At 45.2% G+C, this 14896-nt stretch overlaps 1 protein-coding gene across 3 annotated transcripts in view; it reads left to right on the top strand.

The window, feature by feature from the left end:
- Positions 1-13995, top strand: part of LOC138215262 (thyroid hormone receptor alpha) — a 95088-nt gene extending 81093 nt beyond the window's left edge. For 2 of the 3 annotated variants that reach the window (XM_069177329.1, XM_069177328.1), the window contains 5 exons: positions 1754-1901; positions 2630-2835; positions 3863-4009; positions 7036-7294; positions 8864-13995. In XM_069177329.1, coding sequence (XP_069033430.1) covers positions 1754-1901; positions 2630-2835; positions 3863-4009; positions 7036-7294; positions 8864-9114 — 1011 coding nt within the window. In that variant the 3' untranslated portion in view covers positions 9115-13995. Of the gene's footprint in view, positions 1-1753; positions 1902-2629; positions 2836-3862; positions 4010-7035; positions 7295-8615; positions 8784-8863 lie in introns of all 3 variants that reach the window. The other variant, XR_011179715.1, reaches the window with a different exon arrangement.
- Positions 13996-14896: the final 901 nt, after the last annotated feature.

Genomic DNA, 14896 nt, shown 5'->3' with positions numbered 1-14896 from the left:
TGGTCTCAGTCTGCGACTGGCCTGACACTCAGCTCCATGTGTTCCCACTGAAGATGAAAATATATGCAGTTTCTATTCTTAATAAAATCTTAATGTGAGTCACAATACTTCATTTGTGGGGGACTATTATCATCTTTAAATAGAAACACATTTGGTGCCCCTGTGAACACACTTTGTAGGTTTAACTGAAAGTGAACTTCACACACCGCTTAATTGAGCTAACCGCTTCGAACAGCTGTTTTATGGTGTTCAGAAGCATGAAGAATGTTTTCAGAAAATGTTTCGCTCTCCGAAAATACGATTAGACTTGACAATCGACATCACTCGCATGTCTGTTTGAATTTAGAAGCCAGTAACCAGTTAGCTGAGCTTTGCTCAAAGTTTCATGGCAAGAATCGAGGAGCTCACTGTTCAGATTTAATTGCAAACAGCTGTGTAGAAGTTGTAAAATCACACTGAGCTTTCTCCCAGTAATATGTGTGTGCACTGAAAAAATGCCGGCAGTGAAGAATAAGCTACAAAATACTAAACTAACGGTACAGTCTTAAAAACTGGAGTAAACAAATACAGAAGAGACAGCAGAGTTTGTGTTTGATCCAGTTTTGATGAAGTGAACTGGATCTTTACTTATTTGCAGCAGCTCCGTGATGTCGGGTGCGACGCTGCAGTGGTTGGTGCGACGCTGCAGTGGTTGGTGCGACGCTGCAGTGGTTGGTGCGACGCTGCAGTGGTAGGTGCGACGCCGCAGTGGTTGGTGCGACGCCGCAGTGGTTGGTGCGACGCCGCAGTGGTTGGTGCGACGCCGCAGTGGTTGGTGCGACGCCGCAGTGGTTGGTGCGACGCCGCAGTGGTTGGTGCGACGCCGCAGTGGTTGGTGCGACGCCGCAGTGGTTGGTGCGACGCTGCAGTGGTTGGTGCGACGCTGCAGTGGTAGGTGCGACGCTGCAGTGGTTGGTGCGACGCTGCAGTGGTTGGTGCGACGCTGCAGTGGTTGGTGCGACGCTGCAGTGGTTGGTGCGACGCTGCAGTGGTTGGTGCGACGCTGCAGTGGTTGGTGCGACGCTGCAGTGGTTGGTGCGACGCTGCAGTGGTAGGTGCGACGCTGCAGTGGTTGGTGCGACGCTGCAGTGGTTGGTGCGACGCTGCAGTGGTTGGTGCGACGCTGCAGTGGTTGGTGCGACGCTGCAGCCAGTTCATCTGTGTGTCATACTGCCAGACCCACACAGGAAATAAGGCTCCCTGAAATCCAGCAGTAGTGTTAACTGGCCGAAGTCAACTCCTTCAGGAAATACACAAAAATACAAGTGATTTATTGTTCTGATATTATATTATTACATTGCAGATTTTATGGCTTGGAACAAGGAGAAATAGAGGAGGGACCAGTTTTTTAAAATAGAGCAGAGCACATTTTTCTGCCTTCCTCAATATTTCCTTGCCTTGGATGAGGTCTTTAAAATCTATTTGTGCAGTGTGGTTCCAGAGAGACTGTTTCCTCACTGTCTGGTGTACAAGCGGTTCATTGGAGATGTTCAGTCACGCATCACTTCATTCCTTAACCAATCTTGGAAGACGGGATCCGGCCTCGTGTCGCCCGATTTAATGCGCTCGCTTTATGCTCATCAGAGAAAAAGAACATTCAATTTGTGGATGACATTTTAAAGTAATATAGTTATGCACATTTCCTTTTAGTCCTTTTATTAAATGTATCTTTTCTTATGTTTTGTCTTATCGTTCCATTTTCTTTCCCCTTCAGGGTTTCTTCCGCAGAACCATTCAGAAGAACCTCCATCCATCATATTCCTGTAAATATGAAGGCTGCTGCATCATCGACAAGATCACCCGCAACCAGTGTCAGCTGTGCCGCTTTAAGAAGTGCATCTCGGTGGGCATGGCCATGGACTGTGAGTTCTTCTCATCTCATCAATTCTCAACATGACTAGTGTTTACATCCAGATTTACCACGAGGCCAGAGAGAGGAAGAACAAAGTGCTTCAGAAGGAAGAGGCAGGTTTAAAACATAACAAATGGATAACAGAATACACACACATACACTCATCATCATCATCATCATCATCATCATCATGGTTTCGTGTTGGGGATTAGATGAACAGCGGTACATCTGCTCCTGTGGATAAAGGAAATGGTTTCCTTTCCTCAGGATATTTTGGTGAAAACTCAAATTCAGAACATCTGGGTTTCACTTCCAGCACACTGCACACTTCTTTTCTTAAAATGATTTACTAGAGCAGCAGGGGTCCTTTATCTTTCTGAGCTCCAGTTTGTTGCAGTGGAGGCCAATCAGGAACGTAACTTCATAAATATCCAACAAACCGATTGACTTTTGCTCACAGCGTCAGTCTTTGCTGTGATTATAGTCTGGAAACCCTGCTAGCATGAAGGTCTGCCACAGTTCCCCCAGAGGACATATTCAAATGACCAAATGATCCTCTGACTTTCCTTCTAGCGCCCCCATGAGGTAAAATGTCCAATGAGTGGATTAGGGCCAAATTTGGTCAAGACATTAATGACCCCTACAGCAAGCTAGAAAGAAGGAAAGAGAGGAAATGTTCCTGTAGCCTCCACTGCTTTGACTCACCCCCTTCCCCTCTCCCCCTCCCCCTCCCGTCAGTGGTGTTGGACGATAACAAGCGAGTGGCCAAGCGGCGTCTGATCGAGGAGAACCGAGAGAAGAGGAAGAGGGAGGAGATGGTGCGGACGCTGCAGGTCAGGCCCGAGCCAGACACGGCGGAGTGGGACCTGATCCGGATGGTGACGGAGGCCCACCGGCACACCAACGCCCAGGGATCCAGCTGGAAACAGAAACGAAAGTTCCTGGTACTGTTCCAGTTTTATTTTGCACAGAGCCTTTCAGCAGAGCATCGTTACGTAATAATGAGTAGAAATCTTTTACATGAAAGTCAATACCAGTGACATATTCAGTGTGATTCACGTCAGAGACTGTGCTGCATGATGACACTGAACGCATCATCGACAGCAGCCAGAAAAGCCATTAATTTTGATCAATTGCAGTCAATAAAAAACAATGTACACTGCTAAATGACAGGACAGGATTTTATAGATTATACTGCTGGTTTTTTTGTTTTTTTTGGTCTTGGTCCTGGTTCATAATATCCACTAATGGACCTCGTGTTTCCCTCCAGTGATTCAGAAAGTCTGTCCCTGCCGGGAGCTGTTCCCTCTCTGTTGTGGCTCTTGTTCTGGTTTTGTGTAAACAGGATGGAGATCAGTGGCGTGAACATGATTCTGTTGGCAGCATTGCATCTGACTGCAGTCATGTGGCTCTGATTCAAAGCGCCGCTGCATGTTGACCACATTTTATTTACTGTATACGAGTATTTGTGTTGTGTTCTATATATAGATATTCATACATTATGCTTCTGTCACTACAACCTTATACGAGCACGAGTCCCAATGTTCTGCTACATGGCTCTACTCATTCAACTCACATGATGTCTTGATAATTTGCTCTGCACCCTGTCTCCTATCTGTGCTGTGTTTTTATAGACCACTGGCATTTAAATTGCTTCCAGACTGTTGCCATGTGAATCTTCATGTGAATCTGAGCCATGTCATTAAAATGTAATGCTTTTCTTTCACCAGTCAGTTTCATCGGCAGTTATGACCGGTTCATGTAACTTTTTTGTAAAAAAAAAAAAAAAAAAAAAAAGAGCTGACGCCGTAATATGTAGGGAATTTCATATAAAAAAAAAAGGGAATCAGAGGTCAGCTCACAAGTTCAGTGTTCAACCAGAGCTCAGTGTCTTCATCCAGTAATTATTCCTGCAGAGTTTCCGTTACACGTGTGATTCTTCAGTTCCATTTGTTTTTGTTTTGTTTGTAGCCGGATGACATCGGCCAGGGTCCGATGGCGCCCACCTCAGACGTAGATAAAGTGGACCTGGAAGCCTTCAGCGAGTTCACCAAGATCATGACGCCCGCCATCACTCGTGTCGTTGACTTTGCCAAGAAATTACCCATGTTTTCAGAGGTAGGTGGTGTGTGTGTGTGTGTGTGTGTGTGTGTGTGTGTGTGTGTGTGTGTGTGTGTGTGTGTGAGACGGTATGAAAACGGTCCAAAAAAGAAAATTCAGATTTTTATTCGTTAAAATGATTTCTATAAAACTAAAGTCTGATGTTTTTTTTGTTGTTGTTGTTGTTGTTGTTGTTTTAAACAAATGCTTTATTGTAAAACAGTAAACTTTTTTTTCAAAGTATGTCTCCCTTTTAAAAACATAAACTGCGTAAATGTAAAGGAGGATTTCACTGTTGGAGTTGGTGGAGCTCCTTTTGAACTGTTTTCTATCCAGCTGCAACTACAGATCATTTTCATTATGGAAATAATCAGCTGATTATATATCCATTAATTGAATAATTAATTTGGTTTAGTTTGTAAAAATTCTGAAGATATGGAAAAATGCTATCATAAGTGCTTTAAATGATTATCTTATTGTCAATATTTAAACTCCCCTTGAACAAGTCACAAGTCGTTCATTCATAATTTCCTACATAATAAACACACAAAGGGACTTTACAGTGAGAAGTGGATTCAGACTGACACACATAAGAAGCCTCTTCACTGACAGCTGTGTCTAATATCTGAGAGCAAACAGTAAATACAGTGAACTGTCGACACACACTACCAAGCTTGTTTAAGAATTTAACCTCGATGAGTTCTTTTGATTGGGCACTTCCTGTCTGCAGCCTTTGTCCTGTTGCTTGTCAGCTGGAATTACACCAAATAAACATCCCCGTCTCTCTTCCTCTGTAGATGAGATGATGACTCAGCACTCAGTGATATTACTGTGCTGTCTATGCAGACGACCTGTGAGCGAGTATCAGCTCCCTGAGTGCACTCGTCATGTATATTGTAACGGCTGCCCAGTTACATAAAGCATGACGGGGGACTTTCTGTGAATAGGAAATTATAAGCCTTATATTTTTCGAGACAGTGAAGGGGAGGAAGAAGATACTCCACACCCTCCTGCACATTTTAAAATTACATCCTCCGTTTCATTTCTTTAACGGCACCCGCAGCAATGAGCGGTAACTGCAACTGTGATGTCAGACTTCACCTCCCAGAGGTCCAGACAGATTCACCTCTGTGATGTCAGTCAGCTCCGCCTTCCCTCTCCGGCAGAACGACGTCTGCTGGCTGATGGAAAACCGCATCACTTTGTGCTGCTCATGATTTTTCTCAGGAACGTCGCCACAGACAACCGGCTCGTTCAGTTCTTAATCCTGTAAACACCGAGGCTTTAACCATTGAGCCAATCAGAGCCAATTAACAAGCCAACATCTCGTTTCATTATTTAGCAACAGAGAGTAACTACATTTATTTAAGTCTTTGACATGATTAATTCAAGGTGAATCCTTTCAAACCTGCTCCAGTAAACTTCCTCAGTATCAACAGCTCCACCACATTGTCTGATGATTTGGGATGTTTTACAGGTATAACTGTATAATATAAATCCATGCTCCAGATGTTTCAAAAGTTATTGATGCAGCAAAACGAGTCCTAAACATTCGTTTAATACATAATTAATATTAGAATCGAGATTAGCAGGATTTCTCAACAGACACACTGTAAACAAAACACTGACATATTACTTTAAAAAGCTTTTAAAGTGAATTCATCAGCAAACAGTTCCACATTTAGTTCACTCATCATGCGGCTTCAAAGCTTCAAGGTGTTTCTAATAACAAAGTTGTTCATTCATTCATTCATTTTATAAAACACATGATTCTGGACTAATTCAATTTTATTTGATTTTATTTGATGTATATGGTGCCAAATCACAACACAGATTATTTCATGGCACGTAACACATTAAAGTCCTTACAGCAAGAGTTTACAATATTATACAGAGAAACCCAACAAGTCAACAATTCAACAATTCCCACATAAGCTAGGAGGAAAAAAACTCCTCTTTCAGGGAGAAAAACCTCCAACAGAGGGAAGAAAACCTCCTTTTAACAGGAAGAAACCTCCGACAGAACCAGGATCAGAGGTGGGCGGAGCTTCTGTTAACAGAACCAGGATCAGAGGTGGGCGGAGCTTCTGTTAACAGAACCAGGATCAGAGGTGGGCGGAGCATCTGTTAACAGAACCGGGCTCAGAGGGGGGGCGGAGCCTCTGTTAACAGAACCGGGATCAGAGGTGGGCGGAGCATCTGTTAACAGAACTGGGCTCAGAGGGGGGGCGGAGCATCTGTTAACAGAACCAGGATCAGAGGTGGGCGGAGCATCTGTTAACAGAACCAGGATCAGAGGTGGGCGGAGCTTCTGTTAACAGAACCAGGATCAGAGGTGGGCGGAGCATCTGTTAACAGAACCGGGCTCAGAGGGGGGGCGGAGCCTCTGTTAACAGAACCGGGATCAGAGGTGGGCGGAGCATCTGTTAACAGAACCAGGATCAGAGGTGGGCGGAGCTTCTGTTAACAGAACCAGGATCAGAGGTGGGCGGAGCATCTGTTAACAGAACCGGGCTCAGAGGGGGGGTGGAGCCTCTGTTAACAGAACCGGGATCAGAGGTGGGCGGAGCATCTGTTAACAGAACTGGGCTCAGAGGGGGGGCGGAGCATCTGTTAACAGAACCAGGCTCAGAGGGGGGGCGGAGCATCTGTTAACAGAACCAGGCTCAGAGGGGAGGCGGAGCCTCTGTTAACAGAACCGGGATCAGAGGGGGGCCGGAGCATCTGTTAACAGAACCAGGCTCAGAGGTGGGCGGAGCATCTGTTAACAGAACCAGGATCAGAGGTGGGCGGAGCATCTGTTAACAGAACCAGGCTCAGAGGGGGGCGGAGCATCTGTTAACAGAACTGGGCTCAGGGGGGGGCGGAGCATCTGTTAACAGAACCAGGCTCAGAGGGGGCGGAGCATCTGCCTCCACCGGTCGGGGTGAGAGGAGAGCAGAGAGAGAAAAGGACAGCATAGAGATCCAAGACATGAACTAATCTTTGCACTATTTTTGTTCCTGTCACATGATCCCCTGATGACCTCACACTTTGTTTCCCAGCTGCCTTGTGAAGACCAGATCATCTTGTTGAAGGGATGCTGTATGGAGATCATGTCGCTGCGCGCTGCCGTACGCTACGACCCCGAAAGCGAGACGCTGACGCTGAACGGCGAGATGGCCGTGAAGCGCGAGCAGCTGAAGAACGGCGGGCTGGGCGTGGTGTCGGACGCCATCTTTGATCTGGGCAAGAGTCTGGCGCAGTTTAACCTGGATGACACGGAGGTGGCGCTGATGCAGTCCGTGCTGCTGATGAGCTCAGGTGAGGAACAGATCATTGATCATATTCTGACTGTTAGTGTAAAGATTTTTATACTTAAAGTCATTTTCGCCTTGCTGACATATTCCTGCTACTTTAGGGGTTGTGACTCCTCCAGGTTTGCAAGTTTAGCATTTTGTTTTACCCGTTCTCTCTCCACTTCTTTACACCAGAGCTTTTCTCCTGCTTAGAATAAAAGATTCTTGCAAAAACAATCAAATATTTAATAAGTGAGTCATAAATAATCCAAGCCGTGAAGGATCTGCTGCGTCGGAGCTCAGATCACTTCACCGCTCCACAGAATTCACTTTGACCTTTTTACATCAACATATTTTATGATGCAACACAACGTGTCCTTTCAGTTACACTTCACATCGATTCACCTGCTCAACCTATGACCACCCTTATATATTGTTTTCTGTCAAGTCATTCTACTTGAAGGTTTTGGTGTGAAAATGAAGCACTTTGTTGTTTGATAAAACCGTGACTCACATTTTGGTTCAATTCTACATATAAAATTTTAATATTTTGATTATTGTTTAATAAATCACAGGTTCAGCTTTTGTTCAGTCAGTCATGATAAAACATTTTATGATCTTCTTCTGTTTGGTGGATTATATCCTCAGACATTAAACGGATCACATTTACTTAATTACTTTGACCTAATTTTAATACACTCTAGAAAAGAGAGAAACAAATGGTTTGATCCAACCCAGACTCTTTTTTGTAACTACAGTATATCCGACATGGTCACAACACAATCATCAATCTCTGAGAGTCTTTGCTAAATTCCTCTTCCTGAATGAGACGAATCTCGTCGAATCGGTTGTTAAAGCCGTTGCAGGTGAACAACAACACCAAGACGCTCAGGGTGGATGTACTGACAGTGTGTAAGACAACCTGTGGATCCTGAATGCTGATTGTACTGAACAACAGTGGAAGAATACCTTCTACTCTCTTCCTATAAACCTCTGCAGTCCTTTTAGGTTTATGTCCATGTGAGTCCAACTTCAGGGAAGCTCAGATCTTGCAGGTCATCATCAGCCTGGTGTGAACCAGACACAGTTTACTGAGTGAGTATCTGGGTCTGAACGCGCTCCACAGAGAAGCGTTTGCTGTCGCTCCATCCTACTGGGCGGAGACCTCGTGGTTGCTTTTAACCAATCAGCATGCGGCGAAACCGTCCGACACTCCCGGCAGCAGCTTGACGAGGTGCTGAGCATTTATTCTGCGCTGAACATGCAGCGTTTTTTTTAATCTGTTCACCGAGAGTTGAGAAATATTAACGCTGTGCTCGTCACTGTCACTCACCGTCCAATCACAGTGAAGGAGGGGCGGGACAAGCGCGGTTAACCACCGACACTGCTCGCTGATTGGTCTGCCCTTCAAAGTGGCTGCACAAATGCTAATAGGAGCGACAGCCAGGCGAGGTCATCGTAGCTCCTGGATGGGGAACAATACAGTATTTTACTTCACATTCAGCGATCCAACGGTGTGTAAAGTTACTTCAGTCTGATATGAAAATGTTGCATGAGCGTGACGTCATGTTTCCCCTCCTCCTTCTCGCCCCAGACCGTTCGGGGCTGACCAGCGTGGAGAAGATCGAGCAGTGCCAGGAGGCCTACCTGCTGGCGTTCGAACACTACATCAACTACCGCAAACACAACATTCCCCACTTTTGGCCCAAGCTGCTGATGAAGGTGACGGACCTGCGCATGATCGGGGCGTGCCACGCCAGCCGCTTCCTCCACATGAAGGTGGAGTGTCCCAACGAACTCTTTCCGCCGCTCTTCCTGGAGGTCTTCGAGGACCAGGAAGTGTGACTTTAGGCGACTGCCCCTAGAACGATACATCCGGGGCGGCTTCGGTAGAAGAGAAAGTGTGGGTGATGAACAAGAGGAGATTTTTGTTCTTCCTCAGTGAGAGCGTGTCCTGTAAACTTTTTATTTTTTAACCCCTTTTTTTATTTTGTCAAAACACTCAAGACCCACCGCCTGCCACCAGCAAACACACACCAACATCCCCACAGAGACGCACAGCGCTTTCTGTCATCCCGAGAGGTGCACACACACACACATTCACATAGATACTCACATATTTAAAACACCCTGCCATAAAAGTACAATATATTTATATGCAACCACCGATCACCACCTGTACGGACAAACAGCTGCACGGCTCCTGTGACTCACGCAAACCGAGGGGCTCGGTTAGCTGCACCCCCACCTGTCGTCTGGTTTTTTTTGTTTTGTTTTATATCTCTGGGACCTGAACATTAGCTCTTCAGACCACCCCACCCCCCTCTAAACACCCACCCCCACCTCGACATCTCGTTCTCTACCTCCCTCACCTGCTGTCTCTCTCCGTCTCACGTACACACACGCACACACACACACACACACACACACACACACACACACACACACACACACACAACGTACATGCACAAACACACCCACACGATATTACCTCATACCTTGTAAGATGTGTTTCCTCTCTATTGTGGTAGTTTGATAAGGAAACATAGAGCCATGCAGACCTCAGTTACCCACAATGCAGCGGGAACACTTTGGATGAAGCCTTTATCTATGATGTATTATTTATGCTCACATATGTCTCATAACTGCCGTCAGAAAACATAGGTATTATAGGTATAGGTATTATTAGATGTCATGAACATCTCGATGCTTTGTGTAGTTACAGCAGTCTGTTGGCTTCCAGGAAGAAAGATATGATGCACATATTTGTACAGTAAATGCAGATTTCTTGCTCAAAGTTAATGCATAGTTGACTATTGTAGGAAATATATTTATTTTCTTTCTTCTTGACAGTTAGATGAGAAGTTTACCACTTCTATGCCTGGTGGGAAATAAGAGAATACAGCTGGCAGACTGGAAACGCGAGGAAACAGTTTATTCTGACTGTTGTAAAGACGACATGCTGTGCTTTCATGGGTTTTGAATTTCAGAGTATTTGTCAGCCCAGCATTGTAATATCTGGTCATGTTTGAAGCCATGCAGCTGTTTTCTCTTTCTTTCTGTCGTGGTAAGCTCAGCTAATTTCTTCTGGTTCTAGCTTCTGACCGAAAAATATAGAAATTATATTAATTTTCTCACTAAACTCTCAGCAATAAAGCAGATAAGTATTTTTCCCAACATGGCCTTTGAGTGATATACTTAAGCAGCTATTACATTAAGTTGTTATTAAATCTACCCCAAATATAAATTAGAATATCTTTTCATAAGGTCAGAATCTGGCTTTCTTCAGTATTTAATTCTACCTTAGTGTTTACAACTACTTAACAAACGGGCTGAACATAACAGAGTTCCCCCTCGGTTCTACAGTACTCTCAGGTTTTCACCCACTCTCACAGCGTTGATAGCAGCAGCAGCTCTTTTTTACCGCTTTGAAACTAAATGTATACGTAGCACAGACAAGTTTAGCCAGAACTTTAGAGTTTAGCATCTAAAGAGCTATATTTCCCTCTGAGGTTTTGGTGAAGAACAAAACGTGAGCTAAACAAGTCTAAAATATTGGACTTGCATTTATCAAGTGGCCAAAAATGTTCAAGTGGGCAGCTGTAACAACTCATCAGTTCAGATTTCTGTTGTGGCTTTGTTGAGTTTGCCACGAACCCTTATTGTGCTTAAAGTAGACAGTCAGAGACATTATGGGCCTAATTTCTTATTTAATAAGTTCATACAAAGCACCTTTTTGTTCAAAGCATCCTGTTTTATATTAGAAAAAAAGATATTCATATTGTTATTATACTAACTATAGCCTACATCTGCTTATATTTATATATAGCTTGAATAGCTCTCCAATACATACCTCCTGTTTTTATTACCTCTCTCACACACACACACACACATCACACACTAATCACACACACCCTGACGTATTACCTCAGTTGTCGTGTTGCTCGTCTCTTCCTCCTCCTAAATCCTTCACAGCTCCACCTCTTGATTGGTTCATGCACGGGTGGGGGGCACTGACCTCTGCAGACCTCCTCCGTCACCTGTACCTGTTTTAAATCCCGCTCGAAACCGACAGATTCTACCTCACCTCTCATCTCGGTGCAGCTGCCCCTCTGTCTGCAACGCACACACACACACACATACACGCACACACACACACACACACACACACACACACACACACACACACACACACACACACACACACATTTTGACAGCTGACATGGCAGACTCCCTTTTTTTATTCTTGTCACGCACCACGTGGGACCAAGAGTCGATCCGATGTGTTTTTGTGTCAGAAGCTGAGCTGACGAGGGCGGGGCTGAACATGTGATTGTACCGTGTGCCGAGTGAACTTAAAGGAAACTGTCGTGGGACGACCACCGCTGGAAGCTGAGACTCCAGTTGAAGCCATTTTGGCCCCATCGGGTCAGGCTAACAGCCTGTGGTGGGTGGTGAGTGGGAGGTAAACAAGCAGCAGTATTCACCTGTGGATGTGGTTTCCTGCTGGCGGAGGTGAGGGGAGCGGCGGTGGTCGATGTGACTCGGGCCGAGCAGCGAGCCAGCAGCACGTTCACGTGGACTCTAAAAACGCACGGCCAGATCGTTCCCTCACTGTCGCAACAGAAATGGACTCGCTATTAAAAGGAGGTTTCTGAGCGAGCGGCCTATCCCAGAAACTTACAGTATGAATGATTGAACACTGCTGATCTCCACCAACCATACCCCAAACTGCCATCCACTACGAATAATTATCAGGTTTTTTTCTGTTGCACTAAAAACCACTATGTCTGTACTCCTTAGTAGCCCCTCCCCCTCCCTCTCCCCCTCCTCCCCCTCCACATCTCTCCTCTCCTGTAGCAGTCTGAACAGTATTCTCTCAGACACACAGCGACACACACGGTCCGGCGTCATCTCACCTCCTGATGACCCGCTACGACCAACCAGGACTGCGACACGGCCGTCAGCCACTCAGTGTTACTACTGTTGCAGGGTATTTAAATAGAACGTGCTGATTATACAGGGATACACACACACACACAGCAATAGGATGATCGAGCTGTACAGGTTCACGGCCGCCGCCTCTCGGCCTGCTGTGTTCGTACTCCTGCTCTCTATCACTGTGAACGAAAGCCATGCTGCAACCGGTTCATGGCTCCGACGAGGAACTGCTGGCTTCGTAATTCAGACGGGTCGGTGTGCCTCACAGAGGCCGCTAACACAAATATACACTGTACAGCAGAAGAAGCATATATTTATAGATATATATATATATATATATATACACACATACTGTAGGAATGTTACAGTTATTATATGTGGCATTAGAGCCATCCTCGGCTGAATTAATGCCGCCAGCTCCAATCAGATCAAGAATCCATCTGACCAATCGTGTAGCACCGAGTGTCAGAGGTCAGTTCACTGACTTGGATTAAAATATTTATGCAGTTTTCAGCTCACATAAAACATTACAATACTTATTTGACTTGTGATTACCAACAAACCTTCCCAGCTCACCTTCCTCTGGATCACGTCAGCTCTCCATCTCTTCCTGCTGGGCTTTGAGAGCGCGAGGACGAGGTCAGCTGTGATTTGTGATTCAGATTGGAGCTGGCAGCACGGCCTCTCTGTCTCTTTTCTCTCTCTCGCTCTCTCTTTCTCAGCCAAATGATCAGTGGAGAAATCCTCTCTCTGTCCTCTGAACAAGAACACACCAGCACCACAGAGCACACTGCCTTCAGCCATGATCAGTTGCACCAGCATAGCAGAGAGACAGCAACCGTCCTCCTCTCCCAAAACGAGCCATTTCACCTGGACATCAACGTCACCCTCTGCTATGTTCAGACAGCTGCTTCAATCTCATCTGTTAATACTGACATTTTTAGCTGACTACATGAAAACAGTACATTCCCTTGATGTCTTTGTGACCTTGGATGTCATAGAGATGAGGCATCCAGGCGCACAAGAGCACGTTTTCCGCGTGACAACTCAAAGTTGCTGCAACAAACTGGTGACTCGGAGTTCTTCTTCTTGGCTTCATAACCTCCATTAAAGAAAAACATCCTTCTTTTCCTACGACAAAGATCTAAACTCTAGTTGAGTGGCCTGAGTCGAGGTACACGGAGCCGACGGAGTGGAGCGGAAAAGCCTCCAGTTGTGAGTGCCAGAGAACCAAAACCATTTTATCCCGTGCTAATAAAGCAGCGTTGCTTTCGGCCATTCAGAACTTCCCGAGCTAAACTCTGCGTCACCACCACGTTTCACTTTCTACACTTCCCAGCCAAGCTGGAGAACAAACCTGGAAGTGTCCGTCTTCTCCGCAGCATACGACCGTAGAATTGTGTTTTCTTCTCTCGGTCTCTGAGACTAAAGCTAAAGTTTATGTTACATTTACAATAATCTATAATGTGAACTTGATGCTAAGCTCAGCATGGCACAAAGCGCTTCACAACCACTCTGAAGCAGCTCAGCTTTTATTACTCGCCCAGGGAAACATCGGAGTCAGCATCCTCTCTGTCTCCTCCTCTTTAACCTCCTGTCTCTCTTCATGTCACTGTCCTCTCAGTGTGCACCTCCTTCCTCTCCCCACCCTCACTGGAAAACCTTTACCCCAACTCATACTAGCACTCTGTGGTGGAGAAAGACGACAATCCCTGCAGGAATATGTCCACATGTGGAATGTAAAATACTGAAATTGTACGATTAAAGACACGGTGTGAAGTCCCACACGATGTTGTTTTTGATGTTGTTGATGTTGCTTTCGTTGTGCACCAAGTGTTCGTTGTTCTACTTCTTCTCGGGCAGATGAGTTTGCCGGTGGGGTTAAAACCCGGATCATTTGACTGACTGCTACTGATGAGTCCTTTTTCTTTTTTAATATAGTATGTTTATTAAAGACTTGTGGTGTAAAGACTGAAAACTTTGACTGTTGTAAAAGCAAGGGATGAAGTGACTTTGTTTTTGGTATTCTTTTATGTTGCTGTTAATTTGCATCTGATTTTCTTGGTAAGTCGATGTCTGTCTGTGTGTTGATGCTTTGCTGTGAGAACATGGCTGTATGTGCACTTTCAGACCGTTGTTGGTGCAGTGGTAGCTAGTGCTCAAACATCACCCAGAAGTCAGGGTCAAATTCACCTTTAGCTGAGCTGACGGGGGAAAAGGAGTCTGCATGGGTCACATTACATCCACATTAACATCCAGGATTTGGCCCATTGGTCACATGACACACTTCTTCTGAGAGTTTTGGCACCAGAGCCGTCGAATGCTAGTAGCTGTGTGTGCTAGCGCTTTCATGTGTGTTGCTATCTAAATATTGGAGAGTTGCATTCTTCTAAGTACAAACTTTTAATTTGGCAATGTTTTGGATTAATACTTTAGATTTTTCAGAAATTACAAAACAAGAATTTAATTTTGAAATCTTCGTTTGGGGTTCTTGTTTCCCGCCTTTTTTTTGTCCGGTCCTCTGCTTGAGATGAGCTGAGACTCTGAAACTGGACCGCGGGACGTTTCTTTTTCAGCCTTAAAAATGTCTTAATGGAGCATTGAGCATCATAGTGTTCTCCAGACATGGAGCTTTTAGTTTTATTTAACTCAACACAATCAGCTAACAAGCTTGTAATGTGTTGAC

This window comes from Embiotoca jacksoni, unplaced genomic scaffold (genome assembly GCF_022577435.1).
Source record: "Embiotoca jacksoni isolate LCO1_2020_lvr unplaced genomic scaffold, fEmbJac1.0.p SCAF_71, whole genome shotgun sequence".
Taxonomy (NCBI): Eukaryota; Metazoa; Chordata; class Actinopteri; family Embiotocidae; genus Embiotoca; species Embiotoca jacksoni.
The sequence above is the reverse complement of the archived record's forward strand: the minus strand, read 5'-3'. Positions and strand labels throughout refer to the sequence as shown.